The 23947-nt window shown below is 41.2% G+C and overlaps 2 protein-coding genes across 3 annotated transcripts; one reads left to right on the top strand and one right to left on the bottom strand.

Annotated features, from left to right (window-relative positions):
• The first annotated feature begins 667 nt into the window (after positions 1-667).
• On the top strand, positions 668-3413 carry LOC112460520 (nischarin). Its single transcript, XM_025025227.1, has 3 exons — positions 668-1108; positions 1422-1734; positions 1812-3413. The coding sequence occupies exons 1-3, from the start codon at positions 981-983 to the stop codon at positions 2775-2777; spliced, it is 1407 nt and encodes a 468-aa protein (XP_024880995.1). The 5' UTR covers positions 668-980; the 3' UTR covers positions 2778-3413.
• Positions 3414-4106: 693 nt separating this feature from the next.
• Positions 4107-22011, bottom strand: LOC112460519 (heat shock protein beta-1). Of its 2 annotated transcripts, XM_025025225.1 has the most exons (4): positions 21617-22011; positions 13726-13842; positions 12352-12538; positions 4107-4635 (listed from the first exon to the last, which is right to left on the bottom strand). In XM_025025225.1, exons 1-4 carry the CDS (start codon positions 21802-21804, stop codon positions 4441-4443), a joined length of 687 nt encoding a protein of 228 aa, XP_024880993.1. In that variant the 5' UTR covers positions 21805-22011; the 3' UTR covers positions 4107-4440. The 2 variants fall into 2 exon arrangements, with proteins under 2 accessions (XP_024880993.1, XP_024880994.1); XM_025025226.1 differs by lacking the exon at positions 13726-13842 and having other exon boundaries at positions 21617-22008.
• Positions 22012-23947: the final 1936 nt, after the last annotated feature.

Below are 23947 nucleotides of genomic sequence, written 5' to 3'. Positions count from 1 at the left end.
AGGCGAAAGTGAATTGGCCGGTTGCATGGAGAACTCGGATTCTCCACTTGTCGGGTTTTTTCTTAATCACGCCATTTCGTGGTGCCTGTGGATGGAGAGACACTTTGTTGTCTCTAAATATATAACAGTTTCTTTACATACGATAAATATGAGCTAATTTATATGTTTATGAAAAATGCTTTCAGTATTTTATTTTTATTAACAATTTTGAAGAAATAATTGTAAAAATTATTAGATCAGAAGGAACTAAAAGGATTATAAGATCTTTTAATAAACATACGCAATGAATATTTATGAATCTAATATCGTCCGTAGAAGTAAATACACTATTACACGAGATGTACGCGTATTATGTATCCGGTTTGTGCGACCTAGAGCTCGTCAACAATCTGATGATGCTCGCGCGTATTTTCTTTATTATTAAGATAAAAAACACAGCGATTTGACACGAGATGTATATATGTACCTTCAGTTTTGCAAATTAAATTCGTAGAAAATTATTCGAAGCTGAGAAGCGGTAATCGATGGTCGATGGACTGGCCGGCCGGGTCCATCCGCGTCGTGCGGACTCGTATGTCGGCATTCCGCCGTGAGATGGGAGCAGCATACGCGCGAGCTGTTCCTCTTATTATTATTATTATTATTCTTTCCTCTCGCGATGTCGCGATCCGTGACAGCTGTCAAAGATGCGTACATCGCGCACGCCTGTCGCGGTCTCGTCTCCCTCGTTTCGCGGCAACGTAGGTTACGTCGGTGATAAGCGGCGCGGAGGCGGTGTGCGCGCGTACATAATCGCGATGTCTCGCGCGGCGCGCGGGAATCGCGGAGTCTGTCTCTGAATGCGCCGCGCTGCGCTGTTCCACACGATATACGACATACGACGGCACAGCCCGACGATTACCAGGATAACCTCCTGGTCCCCGCGTTCGTCCGCGGCCGCAGGCGACCTTTGCCACGTATAAGTCGAAAAATCGCTCGTCATGGCGTGTCTGCTGTTGAATCAGGAGAACGTCCACCTGAAAATACCGTCGGTCGAGACGGTGGACGGGGTCACGTACTACTGCATCGAGGTTGGAATCGCGTCGATCAAATGGACCGTCAAACACAGGTAGACTTTGACACTCGTCGCTCGTTCTCGTATCCAACGACGAAATTTTGCGCCTCATTGAGTGTGCACAAACTGCACAATACACGTGCGTGTGCATGTGTGCAAAAGCTTAAGATTTTATATATATTTTTTTATATAGTTGATTATAAAATGTATATGTAGTAGTTAATTAAAGTTAATTATTTACTGGCGAAGCAATTTCTGATTTTTGTTAAAGTTGATTAAGATAAAATAAAGCGCAAAATTTACATGTGCAAAGTAAGAAAAATCAAAGGAAAAGAAAAAAATTTGTGACTTCTCTTTTGTATTAAAGGTACAGCTCATTTGCGGCGTTACACGAGAACTTTGTCTCCAAGTACTGCGTCGAGAAGGACATTTTACCGCCGAAGAAGCTGATAGGCAACAAGTGTGAGGTTTTCGTGGAGAAGCGTAGACAGAGTCTCGAGGCCTATCTCAATACGGTTTATAATTACTTGAAGAAGGCAATGCCCAGGGAATTGGCCCTATTCTTGGATCTCCACGAGTACGATATATATTTCCTGGTGCAGAGCATGGCGTTGGAATTTTTTGTAACGGGCGACACTTTGCTGCATGCTTCGACAAGCTACAAGTTCAATCCCGTACAGGTAATTGAGATAGCTTAGCTCTTGATCGATGAAGATTTGTGTTACGAAGACACTAACGTCTGTCCTTTTACTTTCAGCTGTACGCAATCAGCGAAAGATTGAAGCAGCCGTGCCCATTGACGGAAGCTGTAGATAAGGAATACGACTTCAGTCACGTTTTAGATTTTAATTCGCGCTTAACCAGCCTCACGATCGAAGGAAGCTCGGAGCCTTACAAAACCAGCAACATATATCCGTCCGCCTTGTCCATCGAGTTATCCACCTTCAAAAATGTGCGGCATCTAACGATCGATCAATATCCGGTTGATAAAATTTACAACATGGGAAATCTTCGGGATACCGTGGTCACACTGAAAGTTACCAATACCAAGCTCAGAAACATCGTGGAGCTGGCCATGTGCGAGGAGGTTCACAAAATTATCGAAAACGCCAACGACTCTCACGTATGGATGAAAGTGACGCACTTAGATCTCAGCGATAATCGCATAGAAGTTATAGACGAGGCGATTAAGCTACTGCCGCACATAGAATGCCTGACGCTGAACAACAATCACTTGTCCGAGATCTCTAACGTGACGTTGTTGCCCAGATTATCTCAATTGTATCTAGCGTCTAATAATTTTACCAGTCTGCCGGACGATCTTCACACGAAACTCGGATATATCGTCTACATCGACCTGTCGCAGAACAAACTCACGTCCCTCGCCAGTTTTTCAAAACTATATTCGTTGGAGGGATTAGACGTGAGCTGTAATCGTATCGAGAAGATCGAGGAGGTGAAACACATCGGTCATCTACCGTGCCTAGAAAACCTGAGGCTAACGGGCAATCCGGTATCGACGATAGTTGACTATAGAGTCAAGGTACTGGAACCGTTTGGTAAGAGGGCCGCCGATATCTGTCTGGATAACGAAAAGCCAAATCAAAAAGAACTTGACACCGTGTCGGTTCATCAAGCGTTGCGTATCGCGAGGGAGGGTAAATCGCCGTCGTTCACCGCGTCCGACGCGCCGCTATTTTCCGCCGAAGTTCCAAGTATATAGAAATTTTAACCGTGGCTTTTTTTATCGCGACAATCGTGTTTTACGTGAAGACCATTTGTTAGATACGAAACAAAAATGTTTTATACGACATGTAGATTTTATCACTGCGAGACTGATTCTTTCTTTTCGGTAAAACCGTAATATGGTTTATAGTCTCGATTTATTGTACATTCGCTGGTTTTATTCATACGATGTAAGTGGATGACGTAAAAACATGCTTTTTACTTCGATCTTGAAAACATACTAAAACGAACAATACATTTTACGAAGTCTTCGTGTTGTAATCTCATGTATAAATCAGAGATGAAACACGTCTTTCTTGCGAGCAAGTAAAAACTCCACACAATCCATGACAAAATTATGTGAACACACGATGTCATCTAATTCGTGAAATAAATTTGTAAATTTTCCACTATTTTATACATATCACGCATAGATTTTTATCGACTGTCTATAACAATGAATTAATCCGCGTATCCATTGTATTTTATATACATATACATATAATTATTTGATCGTTATCGAATTTACTTGATGTTATCGATATATTAGAATTAGTGCTAATAAGTCACAAGTTACATAATATTTATTCCGAAACAATGTCTAAATCCTTTTAAATTTTAAAGAAATAATACAAACAGATAGTGTGTAACAGTTTTATAATAATTTAACGTAAGAGATTCATCTGTGTATAAAAAAATATTTTGTTAATAAAGACAAATAAATTAAGTCTGTGATAATATGTGTATCTTGTTGTCAATTCATCTATGAGCAGAGTATTACTCTTACCTTACATTTGGGGGGGGGGGGGCATAATATTTTTTGTATATTAAATTCTTATGTTTCATCGTCAGGGAGATATAAATTCGTTGTATTATATTTATTATAGATTTTTATTTAAATTTGCATTACCTTTAAATATCATGTTTTGTGTATGTGTGTTGTGTATGTATATGTGTATTTGTTGAGTGTGTGTGTTGTTGCACATGTTTCGAAAATATTAAAATATTCATAAATAATATCAATATAATGATCATATATTCTAAGCATTGTGTTATAGTCTTTTAACGTACACCTAAACTAACACATACATAAGTTAACCGTTACAAACGATCGTTGATTTATGAGTTTCGACTCGTTGGTACGCTAGTGCACAAGTAAGCAATACAGCTCACAGCTTTTCAAAAAAACAAAATGTCAAATTAAAATACACCGTTTCAAAAGGCAATGCTCATTTCTGGAAAAAAAAATTACGCTATTTCTACGAGGGAGGATTGGAAATATCCTGTGTATCAAAGGAATAAAGCTGCTCGTATGAAAAAGGAAAAATATTTTATCAAACTTTATCTGACTTTTCACATTTATAGCCCTTCAGCATTGCTCTACGTTTGATTTCTTTTTTTTTTTTTTAAATCTTTCATGAAAGTCAAAACGCACCAGGCGCACTTGGCGTGGGGTCGCTTTTTCTGCTATTCAGTTTAAATTGGTCAAACTTTGTCGCGCGAATGGATCAACTTCTTTGAGTTACTATAAGGTAATAGTAGAAGGATGTAAGGACTTACGAAGGAAAGATCCAATTTGGGGTAAGTCGTAGGATGGTTGGAACAGGAGGAATTCGTGGCAGAAAATTAGAAATCGACCCTCCGCAACTTCGTCACTGGGTTTACTGGTGTGCGATCGGGATCAACTTCTCGCCCGAGCCAATCGCTGGCAAGGGCGCCTCCACGGTAAGGACGCCGTCCTTGCTCAGGGAAGACTTGATGCTCTCGGGATTGGTTCCCTTCGGCAACAGGAATTCCCGATTGTACTCCCTGTACACTGATTTGCTCTCCGTTTTCTCCTCGTGCTTAGCGTGAACCTGAACAAACGAAAATTGCATTGCGTTAATAAGATAATTGTTACACAATGAACTTTACAATTATCGCTATTCACATTAATCCGATCCATTGGCAAATAAATGCAATCAAATGCGCAAAGGCCTGATGTAATTATTATGTCTAATTATGCTTATCAATTTGAAGAATTATAGAGTGGATTAAACTGCTGGGTTTAACAATTTTTTTTCTTCTACGTGTACATATAATATCATAATAATAGAATATATGTGTATATCAGACAAAGAAAAAAAATTTTTTTTTAATAGAAGTTAATTCCAGACCATGTTGTAATCAATTGCCCTTTTAACGTGGCAGTCTCTGTCGCCTTGAAACTAAAATATATTGTAGCCAGCAGCCAAGTTACGCCGTAATTCCACAGTACGGTGAGTTTATTATTAGCATCAATTAATTACTAATGTATAAATACTGTTAATGGGTATTAATACTTCGTCTGCGATTCCCTTGGAATGTATGCGTTACACGTGCTTACACTGACGTGAATTTACAAGTTCTCGTTAACATTCGCCTCGCGTGCGCCTAAAGCATGTCGCGATTGATTTATCATTACGAATAACGTCGGAGTAACGATCCCGAGAAATGTTTGCTCTCGGTCATGCTATAGGGTTTCTCTCTCCCTTAATTTATCGCGAGCGGCAAAAAGAATTATCGCTTTATCGTGGTCGAATTTTTTACGAACGACAACGAACCAAGATACACACTTGATAAGTGTCCTTCGTGACTCTCTAACGAGCAATTTCCCTGAGCGATCTAGAAATAGGGCAACGAGAGTGCCCCGTAATAGTGACCGTATTACTCATGCGTTCGACCCAGTGAGTCATGCCCGCGCTCCGTTCGACCATGCGTAGGTTTCGTCTCCTTAGTGGACGCGTAAGTTTATAGTATAACGTGTCAGACATCGATCTCGTTTTTCCACCCGCGACTAATACATACGCGTTGGATTACAGATGTAACCGGGATATCCGACTTCACGTGAAACACCACGACATATCCAGCGACAAACTCGTATTTCATAAAAACAATTTTCTCGAATTTTTCGAAATTTATCAAACACTTCTGTCGTTCGAATTCTGACATAATTCTTTACAAAAATACCGAAATTCTAAATTTTAATTTTAATTAAATATATAATAAAATATTAATTATAAAAATAAATATGGATTTTATATAATGATATATTCTTCAAATGGATATATTTTTTTTATTTCGAGATTAAAAAAAGATTATGTACAAATAGTATTGTACGAATAGTACAAACAACCATGTGATTACGGAAACTCATTGAGAACGAGGCGGAAAATAAGACCGGGCCTGTCGCCCGTGAAAGGACGACAGCGTCTCAGCGGCGAAAGTGGGTTATGAAAGTCACGACACAATCTCGGGACGCCCGCGTCTTACGAGAGAGTCATGGAAGTTATAAAGGGGTCGAAACGCAGCAGGGGGGAACACTAAGGACGAAACGAGGAAGATGGCGAGCCATACCCGCCATCGCCTCTACCATCTACATCACGTCGACGCGAATCGATATCTTCAAGCTCATCCTTACGAGTCATCTTTCTTCTCGCTCGACCCCGTTTCTCCGGCGCGAGAACCTGATGCCGTTCTCTATTCCATAAATTTTTGCCGAAAAATATTGAAAAAAGGCGCTCCATATCCACTTCTCTACAATATCCGTCTCGAGTTCCACGTTTCTTAGTAACAAGGGTCTATCGAGCGCTCTTCGTTGACTCAGCGATCAATGAAAATTTGCATTTTATCACGAAGAGGAATCGCTGCTTGTATGCGCGCGTATATTCCTTTGTATGCCCCGCGTCTCGAATTCTTCAAACGTATAACTCGCTCGTGTGAGACGTTAACGTTCGTTGCGATGTTTCTTTTGTCGCAAAGCAGTTCACCTAGATTCTACCAACGAAAAAAAAGCGCCCCGATGAAATATGCATGAGGTATAAGTCGACGTCATCAGGCTCCGGCGCGTATCGCACCACTAAGTTATGCGCCTTCGTCCTTTCAGAGTGTTATCTTTTCAAATTATCACCATTGGATGCAGTTGCTCACTTTGGAATATCTTCATATTTTGATGCATTTAAGACTAGATTTCTGATTAAAGTTCTGGATTGAAGTTGTGCAGGACTTCGATAGCTGCTGCTCGAAGATGTGCAAATATTGCACAATTCCCAGATAGCGTCGCCGTTATATAGGTTTTGCGTTAAATGACTATGTTATGTTAGACGACGTTGTTACATCATGTTAATGGCGAGTTTGATCAGCGACGTATTTAGAAATCGCGGAGTTTGTATGACAGCGAAGCGAGAGCGACTCGCCTTGAAGAGAATATCGGTGGCGAGTATACAGTGTTGACTCACATGATCAAACAACAAGAGTACCTAGCACTAGCTTTTGTAGCGTGTAGACACGAAGTATCCTAGATTCGTCGAGCCATTCTTTTCGACACTTCAGAAAGTCTCCTTGATCTTTAGTATAAAATACCTCAAGATAAAACTTAATTAAATTAGTTGAACTTTTGTCGATCCGTATTTTAGACACTTCAGAAAACCTTAATCTTTAATGTTAAGTATTTCAAGGTACAGCTTAATTAAATTAAATTTTTGTAAAAGCCGTATACGTATTTTTGACACTACAGAAAATCTCTAATTTCTAATAATACTTGTATCTCAAGTTCAATTGATTTCAAACGTAATTAAATTAAATTAATTAAATTCCTGTTAAAGCTAATCGATGCCTTTGTGTTTCAATCAGAAATATAACTTGTATAAAAGAAATATTCGGAATACACGGACAAACGTCACAAGTATGAGCTCGGCGATCACATCTCGTCTGGTTGCTATCAATACCAAATCGCAACGTTTGATTTGTGGGCCTTTTGTCTTTAATCGCGATGATATTTCTTGAAGCGTGTCTTCGATGGCTTTGTCGCGTGCGAGAAAAATGCAGGTGCGAGATATATTGGCCGCACCCATTAGAGCGGCAATAGCATCAAAGGTAGAAGTCGCAAATGGTAGGCGAGGTCTGCCGTGCTAATTGCATTACGTAAGAGTCGCTAATGAGTTAGACTCGTTCGCTTCGATTCGCTTCTCGAACGTCTCTTCCATCGCGTTCGCGTTGTTGAAAAGACCGACCGAATCGACCGTTCGATCTATCTGTCGTCATCCGCGACGATATGCCAACGAACGAAATAAGCGTTACCTTAACCTTGCGCCAGGTAAAAAATTGACTCGATGCAACCCTGTCTATTCATCACATGTCCTTCCTCTCCTACTCTCTGTTTACTGTCCTAAGACTCTAGCGGGTTTCGTATTTGATTTCAAGGCGGGTGTCGCGCTGCCTTGCATATTTTCAGGTATGGATTCCTTGGCACCGCTTCGTGGCCAGTCCGCATAATAAACGGATGTAAAAGTAGCCGAGATAACGCAGGCAGCTGATGTAATTATTTCACTGACCTTTTCGATAGCACTTGTGCTTCTCGCAAAATTTTCTGTATAGCGAATAGAGGGAGAGACTGCGACTCGCCAACTCTCGTTTAATAATTCTCATTGTTAATTTTCTTCATTCCCACAAGAAAATATTTCAATTTGATACTTGATATTTCTATATTTTTTTTATTTACCGAGCGTCTTTTAATCAATTGATTGCCTCTCGAAATATCTCCGACAAATAAGACAATATAAAGATATATCGGTGTCGAGTACCGGGATTTCTTCTCCCAACAGACAAGCCGCGAAATAGATTTTGTGACGTTGGTCATCCGCTAACGCAATTCTCCTGTTGTTACGCTCCTTGGGATATCGATCGTGCCGACCGTAAAAGAACAAAACTATACCGCGGAAAAAGCGCGTGCGAGTAACCCTAGACCTCGCGAGACCGAGAGAAAAAGAAAAAGAGAGCGAAGGAGAAAGAAAATAAAATGGAAAGACGAAAAGGGGAGAGACGCCGAGAACGAACTACGGTAACCCAACTCTTCGCAGGATCTAAGTTTTCGTGACGGATATCGTCTTACGAGAAACGAGCATTACGCAATCCTACCAGCTGTAACCACTAGTCATTGGAGTGACCGATTTGCCAAACTTCTGCACCCCCGATCTGCTCGATGAGCCCGGCAACGAGATCTGGGTTACGGTACGCACGATGATAGTGATCTCAAATATTTTACCGACTTTCGGGCAACTTAAAAATTTAAACGCTTAAATTTTTCGTAACAGGATCATATACAGATTGCACTAAAAGTCAGAGCCCAGAAAATATATCAAAAATAGATAAATTATTTTTTTCTTTATTTTATTTAACCATCTTTGGAACACATAAAAAGAATCTTTATTCTTTCTTTTATTAATTTATGTACAATAGTATCTGGAAAAAATAAAACTTATTGCGACTGGTTTCCGAGATTTAATTTCTGATACACTTTGTACACCGTTATATATCATATTTATATAGTATAATTTCTATAGTATATTTCTATTGTAATATTTCTATAGATATAATTGTATAATTTTGTTCTTTTTGGTTTGTAAAAGAAGAAAGAGGGATTGTATATTAAAATATATCCGCGACATCAATAGTTATCCGTGATAGTTGGTGTTCGAAGTTCGGTGCCGCGATTGTCGAAAATAACGTAAGCTACTGGCAGCTCTGACTCACAAACTAAATATATAACCGTGAATTTCGATGTTGCTACTTCCACCTCTGCTTTTGCGCGAATGAAAACAGACCGGAATCTTTCGTAAGTTGATGATTAAAGCTCCCGGATATTATCAAAACTCGAGACATTTAAATGCTCTTTTACGATGAAAGTGAAAAGGATTATATTCCAGGATCAGATAAAACCTATCAATTACGCGATATGTACCGAGTATCGATTACAATTTTCAGTCACACGGATACTTCGACAAACTCTGTCCTTTCGTCAAATAGAATTTAATTTAACGTATAATCAACCATTTGAATTTAATCATCATTTCTAGCGGTTTTTCAATTATCAACATTAAACACATTCGGGACTTTTTTACAATACGTATCCATCAATTAAATGTCCGAAATACCTGGCACGAATCTGTATGTTACGTGTTATGATAAAAAGAGGAGACGAAAACACACGCTTTCTCGCTGCTTCTGCGATGACGTCAACTACTGGCCGTAAATTCGCGAGATGATCTACTCTACTCCCGTCCCATTCCCGGCCCGGACTACTCGTCCTTCGGAGCATTGTCCTTGGTCGAGCCCTTTAAGGTCCGCTCGCGATGCGTGGCCGACCTGAATTCGCCAGACCCTGACCACGTTACACGACAGGCAGTTTCGAGTTCTCCGTTGCCGTCAGGTTTCCGTTCGGCAAATCCCGTTTATGGAGAAGACTGCTCCCATTCCCTCGAAATTATTTCAGAGAGAAGGACCTCCCTGGTCGCGAAGATAAATTGATCAACGTTTTTTTTTCGAATCGCCGGATTGTACTCAGCAAAAAGAGAGATCGATCGAACGAAAAATTGGGTTGCCACAACGTGGGCGATGGAACTTTCGAGGAATATAACAGATATCGAGGTGGATAAAGAATTTATTCGAGCGTTGATATGCCGATGACCTCGTTCGAGTGAGATAAGATGGCCAGAGGACGAATGGGAGTAGAAACGAATCAAGAATGAGACTACCGCTTCGAATTGACAGGAGGAGTAACAGACAATCCAGGAGATATGTTTTGACAGCCGCACACTTCCCCATCGAGCTACTACGAACTACTTTTGAAGTCGACACTATAACAATAAAAAAAACAATGATAAAAAAATATCTTTTTAAGGAGAAGTCAACTCCCAGTCTAAATAAACTCTAATCGAATGAAAGAGCGCGACTTTTGAAACGTCCAGTACAAGATATGCCCGCTTTATAGCGTCAATCACGATTTTTAAGAGATCGTGAAATGAAATTGAAGGGGTACGCTCGATCGACCGATCACTTATTCGAATAAATCATCAGAACAACACCGTGCCTTGTTCCTCGACGGATCTTACATCATTACGATCTTTCTTTCGTCGCGAAGAATGAGAGGTACGATGGTACAATGACCTCATCATCCGATCTCGTGCATAACGGTAGAACAACTTTTGCAATAGCCGTGCTCAAACGAGAGAGAGAGAGAAAGAGTACCCAATTTCCGCTCTATTATCTCTCTTATTGAAATAGATAATTCTATGATTATATTACGATTAGTCTCATATTGCAAAAAGAAAAGCCGGATATCGTACATCAACGGGAAATGACATTTTTAAATTTTCTCGGGCGAACGGCAGTGATTGCGCTCTTGTCACGCGCGAATTTACTTTCCAACATTAAATTTAACGTCTCGGTGAAAAATAGTGTTATTCCATGTCGCTTCTGCCGAAATATGTTTACGCGACCACGCGTCTCTTGTGTAATTCATAAAGCGTAATCGCATCGTCCCGCATCTCGGGCGTTCGGCTTGTTTGTTCACAATGGCCGAACATTATTCCGGTCCGCCGGTATGACGACTGGCGTGAATTTATTTTCGGCGACGGTTATTTCCGTCCAGGTCGACGCGAGAACGTTAGAGAAGGATCTCGAAGACGTGCGCGTATAGAAATTCTCGCTCCCGATATTTCACTTCCTGCCGCTGGAATTCTAATTTTCACGACGGCACCGCGAACGAGGAGGCGCGTCGCATAAGTTGTTGAATTTATACCGATTGCCGCCTATACCGTTCGAGTGGAATAAAGTTACATTTCGCGACGGAGCCAATCGCGGAGTCAGAACCGCGAAGCGGAATGAGACTGCCCTTCGTACGAATTCGATCGCGTTACTCGATGAGGCCGCCTGGCGGGAAGTGACGTCACGCAATCAATTACAATGCTCTACATAGTTCATCAAGATCCGCAAGTACTGACAAGTATTCCGCATTCCGTCCCTTGCACCGGGTATAATACCTAAATGTTAGTTTCTTGAGAGAAAGAGAGAGAGAGATACTATATCTGTATACTGTCACGACTAAATTTACATTTTTATTTAGCAATAATTGACTCGGGAGATAATGAATTTATGTTTACTCGAATCTTTAGCTTCTTTAGTACGAGAAGATGTTGATTCTCGAATATTTTCCAAGTCAATTATTCCTCGGCGAACATAAACTAGCGAACTGTGTAAATTAATATATCTATATGAAAAACTGATGGAGCGCAATTTGCAAGTAATTAATTTCATTTTATGACAGTACATTGTGCGTGACGAACTTTGTGTCGCGCCAATCCTCGCCAATTGCGCAAAAACTTGAGCCAGATTTGCACCTTGCCAAGTTGTGCAAGAGATCGTTCCGGCGCACATCGCGCGTGATGAGTCAACCGTATAATAATTTCGGGTTGCCAGATAAACTGGGAGAAATCGCGCGTCAATAAATCGAAAGATTTAGGCTCCGAGTAATAGATAGCTATTGTTCGAATAAATCAATTTATACGTCTTAGCCATAGACTTCAGCTACTAAATCTCAAGGGTATTATTGGAAAAAAAAACTTTGAAAGAGAGTAAAATATCTTCGACGCGTCGAATATCTTTCTATAACGTTCACAGTCAACAAATGTACGCTCGGCGAACAAACGCCGATTGGATCGCCGTTAAGTTTTCCAGTTTCGTGGCTAGGCCTGAACTTTAACGATATTTTCACTCACCAATAGCTTGTTGTCCACAGTCTTGACGACGATTTCCTCGGGCGTGTATTGCGAAACGTCAAACCGCAGCTTCAGCATCTTGCTGTCACCCTCGTCCTGGATAAGAGGACTGTTGAGGCCATCCAGCCAGGCATGGTCGTGCTGAGGACTCAGAGAACTGTTCTGAGTGCTCTGTTGCGTGGTGGTGCTGTAATTTAAAAACAAGAGCCTCGATTATCGCCGACGAATGTCACTCGCATGTAAGGTCTAAATGGATAATGAGATGTCAGGCGCACATTGATGTGATGATGAGCGACGTCGGATCCGTAACCGTTAACTTAAGACCTGTTGACTACACTACTGTCGGTGCGATAGTATGAAGCCTTACTTACGGTGATGACGGATGGACAAATTAAATAAGTACACGCAGAGACTGACATTAACATAAAGTCGTGCGTTAACGCTAAAAAGACCAGCATATTTCATGTAACAATTTTCATTATCGTCACACATACACACACTCACAGAAATAGGTAAGGCAAAAAATTGCATAATTTAGTATAAGAAAATCGAGTTATTTTATGGAAATGTTAGTTGACGATTAATTCACACGCATTGCTCTTTCTAGCGTTAACCAAACTGGCATTTTACTCTAACTCTTGCACGCAGCACTATGATCTGTGCAGAACAGTGAGGAACATAAGGTATATGAATCGTAAGAGGGCAATGATATATTCACTGTCCCGAGTGTGAGGTCACAAAACGTGCAAACATTTGTTCGTTCGTTGCGCTCGCTCAGGCGCGATTACAACTGCGTTAACCCTTTGTAGAAAGTGTTGCAACGCTATTAATTTTTTACGTTTAGATTTTCGTTCTTATCTCCCCACACATTTACACGTTAACGTATTAACATAATAAATATATTTAACAATTTATTAACGTTCAAGAAAATAACGCAAATAAATCCTTAATTTTTCGAATTTTCTTTGTATAATCAAATCGAAATCATACAACGATCGAATGTAATACATTCTTGTTCCTAACCAGGTCCGAATTGTTTGAACGTATCTCGAGTTCAAATCGTTAAACAATCTTATTCTTCAAGTTCGTCCTACAAAGGATTAAAGACAAACGAGAAATAAACGATACAGTGCGGGATAAATATTTCGACTGAGAGGTAACGTAAAAGTGCGATCTAATTTACTACTGCTAATTCAAAACGAATCGTCGATCTACTTGGTCCTCCGGCAAGCTTTATAAATTTAGTCGGGGATGCGCGCCCTCGCAACATCTTCCGATCCCATGGTCTGATCGTCCCTACATCGATCGACTCCGTTTTCTCGGGTTTTTCTGTGCGTTTTTCGTTTTCTTTTCGTTTCTCTATAGAGTTGTCACCTTTTGAAGCTGTCGAACGCGGACCGCTTCGGCGGTGCTGCTGAGTCGACCTTGTCCCAACCATCGGTCTTCGAGGTCGTCGACGTGCGGTGCTCGCTGCTGCTCGTGTGATGCCGACTTCATAGTTAGTCACGTGCCAATGCGGAGAGCCATTCGGTAGGCGAGACGGTAGTCGAGCGCAGGGGAAGAGGGGTTTGTTATTATTATATCGGTTAACTCTCATGGTTACTGAGTTCGTCCGTGAGTTTAACGTTAATCCACGCGATTACGTCGTCTTCGCTTCTGTGTTTCTTGGCGGTCGATTAATCTCTCTCCGTCCCGCAGTTTCCCCAAATTGGATTTCACCGGCGATTAACAGTTATTCGTCAGTTGTTCTATTGTAAGATCTTAGATCCCTTTCGAACTTCCTGGTTTCAACCCAACGACAAATAACTCTTGTTCGCTATTTGTTATCTTCATCAACAAGCACAAGTCCTTCCCAACGTAAACCAGTCGAATCTATTTGAGAATCTATTAGAACTAACTTTGTTATAGAAATTCATGACTACTTTCTATCTTTATCGTCGTAACAATGATTGTTTAACCGACGAGTAACTGTTCAGCAATTATTCGCCGTTGATGAAAACCATTCTCGTTCAAATTATGATTTGCCGATATCATTGACCCAATTTTCCGAACGTTAATTTTTGGCGAAGAAATACCGCTTCGAAATATAAAGTCGTACGTTATTTTAATAGATTAATATTAAGCATGATATTAAGAGCGATTATCTACTCCAAGAAACAGTGAGCGAGCGACGTTCCCAGCAAGATTTAATTGAAACTCTGATTTTTTTTTAATCTGCTGCTATTTTTGTACCGTATTTTAATTCTTGCTAATCAAAAATGTGCCACAGTACTCCTTAAAAGTGTTCAAAGTTGAACTGCGAAAAAAATTATCTTACACAAGTTTTATTATTTTTGTCATATTTTCATATCGATAAGACCTCGTATGCTATAAAATTATAAAAATAAAGAAAAATAAATCATATAAATTCATATATATAAATCATAAAAATCAGCGCTAAATTCTTACTGAACAAAAATCTCATCACATATACGTACTAAAAACTATATGACTATAATTGCCTATCTGCAAATCTTAAATATTCACGAATGCTGGCAAATCGCTTCGAAAAAAGGACAGAAAGCGGTAAGACAATCGACACACGTCAAACACGCAGCAAATTAATCGTAAAGGCTATATACAAATTATTTTGTACAACTTAAGAAATTAATAAGCGCACTCGGCAAATACATATGTGTGTACGTGTAATAAAACTTATTCGTTCTATACTCGTGTAAAATAAAAAGAACGTTTCATTTACGATAAAACGAAATTTATCGAACGAGTACCTGCATTTCTTCACGGAGGTCGACGTTACACTTAATTACCGCTGATAATCGATACTAAACTTATTAACGGTCTCCCGAGAGGATTCCGATCGATCGTAAGCGTACTTTTGCGCGCGAGAGATAAGATTTATTTGTAGCTCCGCGCGAAATAACGTGACTTTTGAACTAAATATCACGATAACCGGAAGAGAAGTGTCTTGCCTTGTCTTTGGAGAGGTCGTCGACCCACCACGGAGGATACTATAAATAGTACGTAATTACGTCGTCGCAGCCGGTACTTGCAGCGAGGGTGATCGCGATTTCTCAAGTCACGTTTATTCGGGTTACCTTCCTCGTAGAATTAACTTCGATTTAACCAGTAAAACAATTCTAACTGCATCGCTGTTTTCCAGTCTCATCTATCGTTCCTCGAAGTTTACGCTTCGAAATAAATCTTACAATTAGTGCCTGCACCTTACGTAAGTTAGGAGAATCTATATAGCTGATGTTAACGTCGTAAATAGTCATGGACCGTGCGTTTATAATTTATACAAATCTGAAGAGCTGATTTATCGTGACAAATTTTCGCAAAATTTTTATTAAAAACCCGCGAAAAATTCCTCTGTTACTATAATGTATTTAAAAATATTGTAAATTTTATAAACTTGTAAGTTTTTCTTTTAAGTAGGTTTTTCAGAAAATATTTTGCTCTCTCAGGAGCAAAAATTATATTTTACGAAAGATAATACAGAAATCCCGCAAACAAAAATTAATGTTCGAGAGAAATGAGATTGTGTACGACATTTATAAAGTTTCGCGATGGTCGAATAAATTCTATGACAGGAGTAAAACGATTCCAAGAACGAAATGTCACTGCATCCCGTCACGCGATATCACGTGTTTGGCGATAATAACGACTGTTTTCCACGTTTTATTCTCTTCGTGCGTAAAGGTATCGAACAAAGAGATTGCCATCAATAAATTCCTCTCAGCTCACGCGCGATTTTTCGACAAATCTATTATCGAAAATGCATTATACAGTTTATACTTTTTTTACGGAAATCCGAAATATACATTCCCATCGACTTCTGATTGAATCTAGACTCGTAACATTTAAATGTCACGGGACGTTCGCTTCCCAACGGGAAGCGCGAAGGGGCCGCAAGTAAAGCGCGAAGTAAAACCGCAGGAAAGTTGCGTGGGAAAGAGTGGGAAAGAAATGCGGCAGAGAACAATTACGCCAGACAAGAGAAAGGTCGGATCTCGTCTCATGAAATCGAGAGAGGTCAACCGTAGCGCGGCGGTTCTTACAAAACCAGACTCGTCGGAGTGAAAAGGCCAAACGAGACACGATCACGAAATAGTAAACTCTAATTACAGTCCATCGCCGCGGTAAATCCATTAATTATTTTGCGCGCCGCAGTGACCGTCTTACATTATTTAATCGAATAGATATATCATTAATATAAAATTAATATTTAAGAAATAAAGATAAATTTTGGCATCATTATATTTCTTTATATAGAAAAAGGAGCATATGTTCTCCAAAGAAGTTATAATAAATGTTAACATAAAACAGGAGCGGACTCGTTGTTGATAAGAGTAAGTCGGCGGTATTTATCTAATCTGGTGTTTCTAGCTACGTTTATTACTTGAAATCGTTGATTGGTATAACTTTATTTATCAGTCTCGAAGTATCAGTACATACAATTTCATATTAAAGTACCAAATCGAACACGTTTTTACTGCAGAAATTGTAAAATCATATCTGAGTATTCTTCGTTCTCAAGTGACGTGACAGGACATAACAAAAATGGAATATAAATATTAGATAAAGAAATATTAGGGGACTTTTTTGTTTCCCGATAGGAGACCGAATTCAACAGAAATATTAGCATATATATTACTTTAATATTTATTTTATTGTATTAATATACAAAGTATTCAAAATGTGTAAATGTCAGAAAATGATATATAAATTTCTAATGATAGAATTATAGAAACAATTATTGTTATTTATCATCTTTCAACTTGTTGAACGAATGACAGAGAGCATTTATTATCCGCGTCGCAAATCATATCTAACTAACTGATCTCTATCGAATGAGATAATCAACGCTACAAGTACGTTTCGGCAGAATCATATTTAGCCATTACGCGATGCCAATGGTCGGCTAGAAGTCAATGAATCGCTTAACTCGCAGTCAGTTATACATCACCGGCACATTGTGTAACGGAAAGACCGTAGTTGTACTACGAGACAAAACAGCGCGTGTGTGGGAAAGTGTGCGAGAACGAACGGAAAGTGAATCTCCCTTTGGCACGCATGCATCGCGTTGCTCGAGTCTTCGATCGCGATGCCTGCCGACAGTACGTCAGTTATTCGCGAAAGTTCAAGCATGAAGTTTAGCATAGTTCACCAAAGTCAATTAGCGAGCTATTACCCCGTCTATAAGAGATAATTTCCTGTTGCTGCTCGAATCTTGCACTGTCTGAAGGTCTGACTCGTCTATCCGGAAGCTATACCTGCCGCACGATATCGGATTGATAAAATGTTTATCTCGCGTATCTCCGTATTCTCCGAAGCAAAAAGGTGAAGAAGCACAATGTTGAGAGTTCAATTATTGATTTCCTGTCGAGAAACATATCACAAGTTTCCTATTATAAAATGGAAAATTTATACATGTCGGAAGATATTTACTCTTTCAAGATAATTCGGTGACTTTGCTTTATCGATTCGATGTTAAGCCAGCTGTTTCAACGCTCCCCGTTATTTAACAATACGAAAGATTGCCGACGCGGGATTGAAATAGATTTGTCACGTTTTTAAATAACGCTTCGGAATGCATGATAGAATTATTAATGAAGTTGAAATTCAAGTAGCAATGAAAGACAAAAAGTCAGAATCCCCGAGCAGGTGCATGAAGAGTCGATAACATCATCTTTATCTCTCGCTGTCTATTAAGTAGACAGGCTATACGTTAATAACACGTCCGCGTCAAAGACTCGCCACTCTACGCGATGTGCCATCCGCGCTTGTCTATTTGCGGTAACCGTCCCTGAACACAAGAATTACGTCAGGAGCACGTGATTATTCGGACTTCGTAATGGACCATATTCACCTCCCACGAGTGATCCATCGAGAATGCCGAGATCGACGCCGAGCACCTTACCGCGGCGCATATTTATTAGACACACGCGTCAGAATCTCTTTTATGTCAATGACGCGGCGTTTCTCGAAAAATATCTAGCTATGATTCGTATAGGATCAAAATCTCAAGTCGTGTCACGAAAAGGAAGGTTGACTGTAGTGGGTGACTGTAGATATAATTAAAATCGACGAATTTCGGTAATATAAATTAAGAAACAAATACATCTCTATTTAATCGATAATATAAATCGAAAAATTGTACATCAAAATAATTCAATGAATTGCGAGGCAAAATGATTCTTTGCACGAGCAAGTCGCCGAGTAATGAACCTGTCGAAGCGAATTGATAAAAAAAACTGATGTTAACATAAATGCGTTCGAACGAGAATTCGCACGAGGCAACATACCGCAACTTGATGACCGTTTTATGCGTGGGTGGGTAAAAATCCTCGTCCGGGATCATCGCGGGATCCTTGCCTCGACGGCGAGCGCGAGCCGATACCGTGGCCACGACCGAGCGCTTCTCGCTTTAAAGCGCAAACTGCGACGATGCCTCGACAGCTGCCTCGACGATGTAAAAATTACTGCGTAAAATCCGCTCGTCTAGGATCCCTGCAAGCTCCTCACCTTTCCTGCGCCGCGATTTGGTGCTTGCCTCCAGTGGGGGCCGTTCGCGATCGTGCAACGCGATACAATGTCAAGGCCGCGTTGACGTAATAACGTGATGCACCGTAAAAGTGTGCATCTACGTAAAAAAAAAATATATATATGTATCACAAATATATCAACCTTATATCTCGGGTACTACGTAGAAAAACATTAATTTGCGCCGCCACGTGCGCGACGCAACGATTGCATTATGCATAATGTAGCACATCCATTACGAGAATAATAATGTCAAGAATAAATAATTTCAACAAATGTAATTTCCAACATAAACCAATGTTTCTCAACGAGTACGAACTCGAGAAAAACGAGTACGTTGACCGAGTTTCTTTTGATTGGGCGAAGAATCCTGGAATTAAAACATTGTTCATTCTTCTTCCGTGTTCCCGTCTCGCTTTTTCAAACTGACCGTTTCGAAATGACGACAATGCCGCATTCAGAGGATGCGCCCGCGCGTGTGTATCGCTGTGCCGTCGAAAATGCAGTGAACGCGTCCGTTGTGCGTTCAACGAGACGCGTGCGGTGTAATTGCGTAATAGACATCGCTTGTAATCCCGCGAGCGACACGTACCGGTACACAGTCGCGTTTCCCACATTTTAAATACGTATGCCGGGTTTAGACTGAAGAATGTCCCCGTCATGTGACGAAACACAATTGTTGTTTGCCGCGTAAAACTCGACGGTCTCGATCCCGCTGGACTGCCGGTCTGTGAACGAACGTGACGCAAAACGATCGTGTATGAATGCGACATATTTTTATTGGAAACTATTTTGCCTCGTAAGAAAAGAAACGCTCAATTTTAGGCACGACTTGGCCTTATTTAATTCAGGTAGCAACGCGGCGTTATTTGCAACCAAGTATATGAAATGAGTTCGAGAGTATCTCGCAAATAACGGTGCGGCCTGATTAACGCCACGATCGAACGTCATTGTCGCGATAATTAAGCGCTTTCGACGACGAAAGTTTTACGTACGATAGCTATACGAGCATACATGCAAATTTCCAACGCACGCACTCGCCGGAGATCGTCCGCCTCGATCTCCGCTCGGCCGAGCGGCCGGCTGCCGCCAAAGGGGACTCTCCTGGTGCCCCGCGAGTGCAGTGACGGAATCTCTATAAATAGAAACTGAAATGCGCGAAACGGCTGTATCGATGCAAAAATGCAGAGCCAATCTGCGAATCGTTGCGGCGGCGACCGAATCGCGTGCTCTCCACGGAAAAAATCCACGGCGCGAAATCGCCTCTGCAACTCGTGCTTGCGACGGTCACCAATGGTTTCGTAATAAAGAAAAACTGTATATTTTTACGGAAGCTTATGTTCCAATAAATTTATTATTGGAAATTTATTATTGGATTAGATTTTCCGACGCGGCGTTTCAAAGAAAAGCCGTATATTTGTACGGAAGCTTAAGTAAATTTATTATTCCGTACGTTTTTCGATGTGACATTTAAACGTTACTGAAATTATACTACGTTTACGCGAGCGTTACTTCTGTAGTAACTTACGATAATTTACTCCGCGTAAACGAGTGAATTACCGTAAGTTACTATAGAAGTAACGCTCGCGTAAACGTAGTATTAGTCCGAGATCGGAACATTCCGAGTTTTGACAAGGCAGCGACGACGTAAATTAATTAATCACGCGAATGAGCGGTTTTATGTCGGAGTCTCTTAATGCGACGAGCTACAAGTGAACGTCATCTGTTTTTCCATACCACGCGGATTATCCTTCCACCAAACTTTGTCGGTATATTCTCCAATCCCTCGCGATCGAAGATAATTTATTGTATGTATCTGCGATACTGCACGACGCTCCTTATTTCTAAATTAATCTTGAGTCATCGTTTTGAAATGTTGAATTGCATTTGCACGATAACGCGTACGATCGATCGGTAGATTGCTAAATCTCTATTTAATCGCTCGACTGTCGAGTTGCGAAACGGAACTCGTAGCAACAAAATATTGACGCGACCGACGGTATCTCTATCGCGAAAAAAAACATTTTCTTCCAGACACATCGATACGTAAACTTCCGGCCATTAATAATAATCGTCGGTGATCTTCGATCGCGAGTAATTTCAATGCCGGACCTTGCCGCACCAAGCGAAATAATAAAATTCCTCGTGAAAGAGCATCGGAAATAAAGCGAACGTAAAATCTTGCGAGCATATCGATACGATCGAGCGAAAATAAGAGAAAGAATTCAAGGGTACGAGGATACGAGGGTCACTATCTCGCGCGTCGCAGCTACGACAGATCAAATAAATTAGATTCATTCGTACGTTTTGAAGGATCGATACCTCCAATGTCAACCGTATTACCCGCGACCCACGATAATCCTTATTGATCTTTCTCCGCGCGCCGATGCACGCGTCGTGCACAGTAATTTCCGCTCACGTATAATTCCTCGAACTCGAAGGACGACACAATACAATACCACCGGTGCCGGCGTCGCGCTCGTAAACACCCCGTATATCAAATATCAATCACCGACGTAAGCGAGCGTTCGAACTGTCGGCCAATGGGAAACGAAAGCTTTGCGAACTGTCGATGTATAAAACAACGAATTTACAAATTTACACGTAGGCAGACGCGCGCGAGAGAAACCACGTAGCCGGTGTGGTTCTGAAAGGCTAGGCGTCTCGCGAGAGAGAAAGAGAGAGAGAGAGAAAGAGAGAAAACACACGGGGGTTGACGTACCTGGTGGTGCTCTTGAAGAAGTTGTTGCTCTCGCGGTTCATCAGCTCGCTGCGGAACCGCGACATCTCGTCCTCCATCTTCCTCATCTCGGCGTCGAAACGCTCGCGTATGTTGGAGAACTCGGTGTCGATCACGCTGAAGTCACCGAGTTTGATGGGAATGTTGCGCTTGATACCACTGTCGGCCATGTTTCTCGCCCCGGGCAGCACTCTCTTTTGTACACTGTGTGTATATTATTATGTATCACTTGACGAGGACCCTTCGCGCGCCCGTCGAAGCACGAATTTCGATCGCGAATCTAGGGAAACCGGTGTATACTGGGATATTCGATACTCGCGCGTGTCTCGCAAACCGTGTCTCGTTCCCGTCCAAGGAGTAAGTGAGCGGCGGCGGCTCGCCGGCGGCCCCTTAAATATCCGGCGACGCCGGCGAGGCCGCTCGTGGGTGTTCGGCCGCGCTCGGCCGCGCTCGGCTCGCCTCGCGGTCGGTCGGTTGCTCGGCGCCGGGCGCCGTCCGCGCCGTACACCGTGCGCCGTTTCGCCGTTTCGCGGCGGGCGGGCGTTCGCGAGCCGTTTGACACGCACGATGAAGACCCTAAATTTAATTAGACATTTAATCGCCGAATCCGCGGCAGCGTCGTTAGCGAAAAGCGTCCGTCAGGACGCGAATTGGGGCAGCGTCGCCGCCTACATTCCGCGCGAAAGAGCACGTTTTTTTTTGTCGTTTACCGAATGCCGTTGATTGACGAAAACGAAAGTTCGGCATAATTTCGTTTCCCAAAATTCCCAAGATGGAGGATTGCCCTATCTTTTTAATCGTTTAAAATAACTTTAAAATATTTAATTGATATATTCAGATTAATGTATTAATAAACATTGACATTTCTTTTTGAGAAAAAAAAAAGAAAAGAAAGATGCAGAAAGGCGATTAAATTTTGATACATATACTTTGGATAAATTAGACCGGTTGACGAATTCAAGAGAATCGACTGCCCTCCCACCGAGGAAATCCTCCATTGAGGCCAACGTGTTTTAACTGTCTGGTAGATTGCGGCCGGACTTATTCTCGTGTTAAAACAAATAATACGTCACGCGAAAGCGGGGCCGCGCTCTTAGAATTTGTTCATATAAAGAATCGCGCGTGGGCGAGAGGCGCGATGTCGACGCGAACGGCACAAAACGAATCGTCATTGCCCGCGCAACAGTGCATGACTAATAAACTCGCGCGATCATTTCCTTATAAACGACCCCCGCGAAAGAACAATCTCGTGAATTCCATGTACGCGTCCGTGATAGAATTATCACGGCCGGTACGGGAAAGATGGGAATAAAGTAATCGCAGCTGCAGGGTGCAAAAATATAATATTTTCATTCTATACACATATAGTGGCTACCACAATTCTTCCGAAAAGATTTGCAATATTTAAAACCTTTAAACCTCGTTTTTATACACCGTCGTGGACGAGAACGATTTCACTCGCGTCGGAAAACGTAAGCCGAAGATAAAAGGGCTCGAGATGACGTAAGACGCTTAAGTGCTGGTCTACAACCTTGTTTTAAAGGATATGTTTAAGCTCTAAGTCGTAAGAAATTGTCCAATCACAATGGAATGTGAGGAGAGTACTCGATTGTCAATTTCTTACGGCTTAGAGCTTAAATACCCTTTAAAGCAAGATTGTAGACCACCACCAGCTCTGCCACCACTAACAAGTTGCAACGGCGGATGATATAATTTTTACGGTGCTGATCGTTTAATTAGACGGAATTAAAAGGTCCCGACGAAGTCAATAACTCATCGGAGGATCGACAATACATCGTTTAACGCGGTGATGCATTCACGGAGGCTGCAATGGTCATCAATGAGAATTTTAATTGAAACAAATTAAAACTTTCTTCGCGCGGCGAGTAACAGAGCTAAAATTTTTCGTAGTAAAATCGTCGCCTAGTTTATAAATTGAAGACATTGCTCACATTGCCGCGGTATAATGCCCGATCTACAATAACTGTAGTAAGCTGTAGTAAGCCTCAAACCGTAAGAAATTGACCAATTACAGGCGAATGTGAGGAGAATAATCGACTGTGATTGGTCAATTTCTTACATCTTGAGACTTTATACTACAGCTTACTGCTATTGTAGATCGGGCATAACAGCCATATGTCTGATTATCTTTTTAATTTTTAAACAATATATTGCACAAATTTTAAATGAAATTATGAAACTCGCGCGATCGATGGAAGGCGCGGATTCCCAACGTCAACAAAAGTCGATCAGGAGTTCAGGAGACGACGCATTCTTCCCGCATTGCGTCCGTCGAAAAAATTGGCAATCGCT

This window comes from Temnothorax curvispinosus, unplaced genomic scaffold (assembly GCF_003070985.1).
Source record: "Temnothorax curvispinosus isolate PA1 unplaced genomic scaffold, ASM307098v1 QBEX01010630.1, whole genome shotgun sequence".
Taxonomy (NCBI): Eukaryota; Metazoa; Arthropoda; class Insecta; order Hymenoptera; family Formicidae; genus Temnothorax; species Temnothorax curvispinosus.
Note: the sequence above shows the minus strand (reverse complement) of the source record. Positions and strands in the feature narration are given on the sequence as shown.

Excerpts from the sequence above, each read along its gene's own strand:
- LOC112460520 (XM_025025227.1), top strand. The coding sequence starts at position 981 with ATGGCGTGTCTGCTGTTGAATCAGGAGAACGTCCACCTGAAAATACCG. Across the intron at positions 1,109-1,421 it reads AAATGGACCGTCAAACACAG|GTACAGCTCATTTGCGGCGT; the intron begins GTAGACTTTGAC and ends TTTGTATTAAAG. Across the intron at positions 1,735-1,811 it reads ACAAGTTCAATCCCGTACAG|CTGTACGCAATCAGCGAAAG; the intron begins GTAATTGAGATA and ends TTTTACTTTCAG.
- LOC112460519 (XM_025025225.1), bottom strand. The coding sequence starts at position 21,804 with ATGGCCGACAGTGGTATCAAGCGCAACATTCCCATCAAACTCGGTGAC. Across the intron at positions 13,843-21,616 it reads TTCTTCAAGAGCACCACCAG|TCGGCATCACACGAGCAGCA; the intron begins GTACGTCAACCC and ends CTAACTATGAAG. Across the intron at positions 12,539-13,725 it reads GCGTTCGACAGCTTCAAAAG|CACCACCACGCAACAGAGCA; the intron begins GTGACAACTCTA and ends TTTAAATTACAG.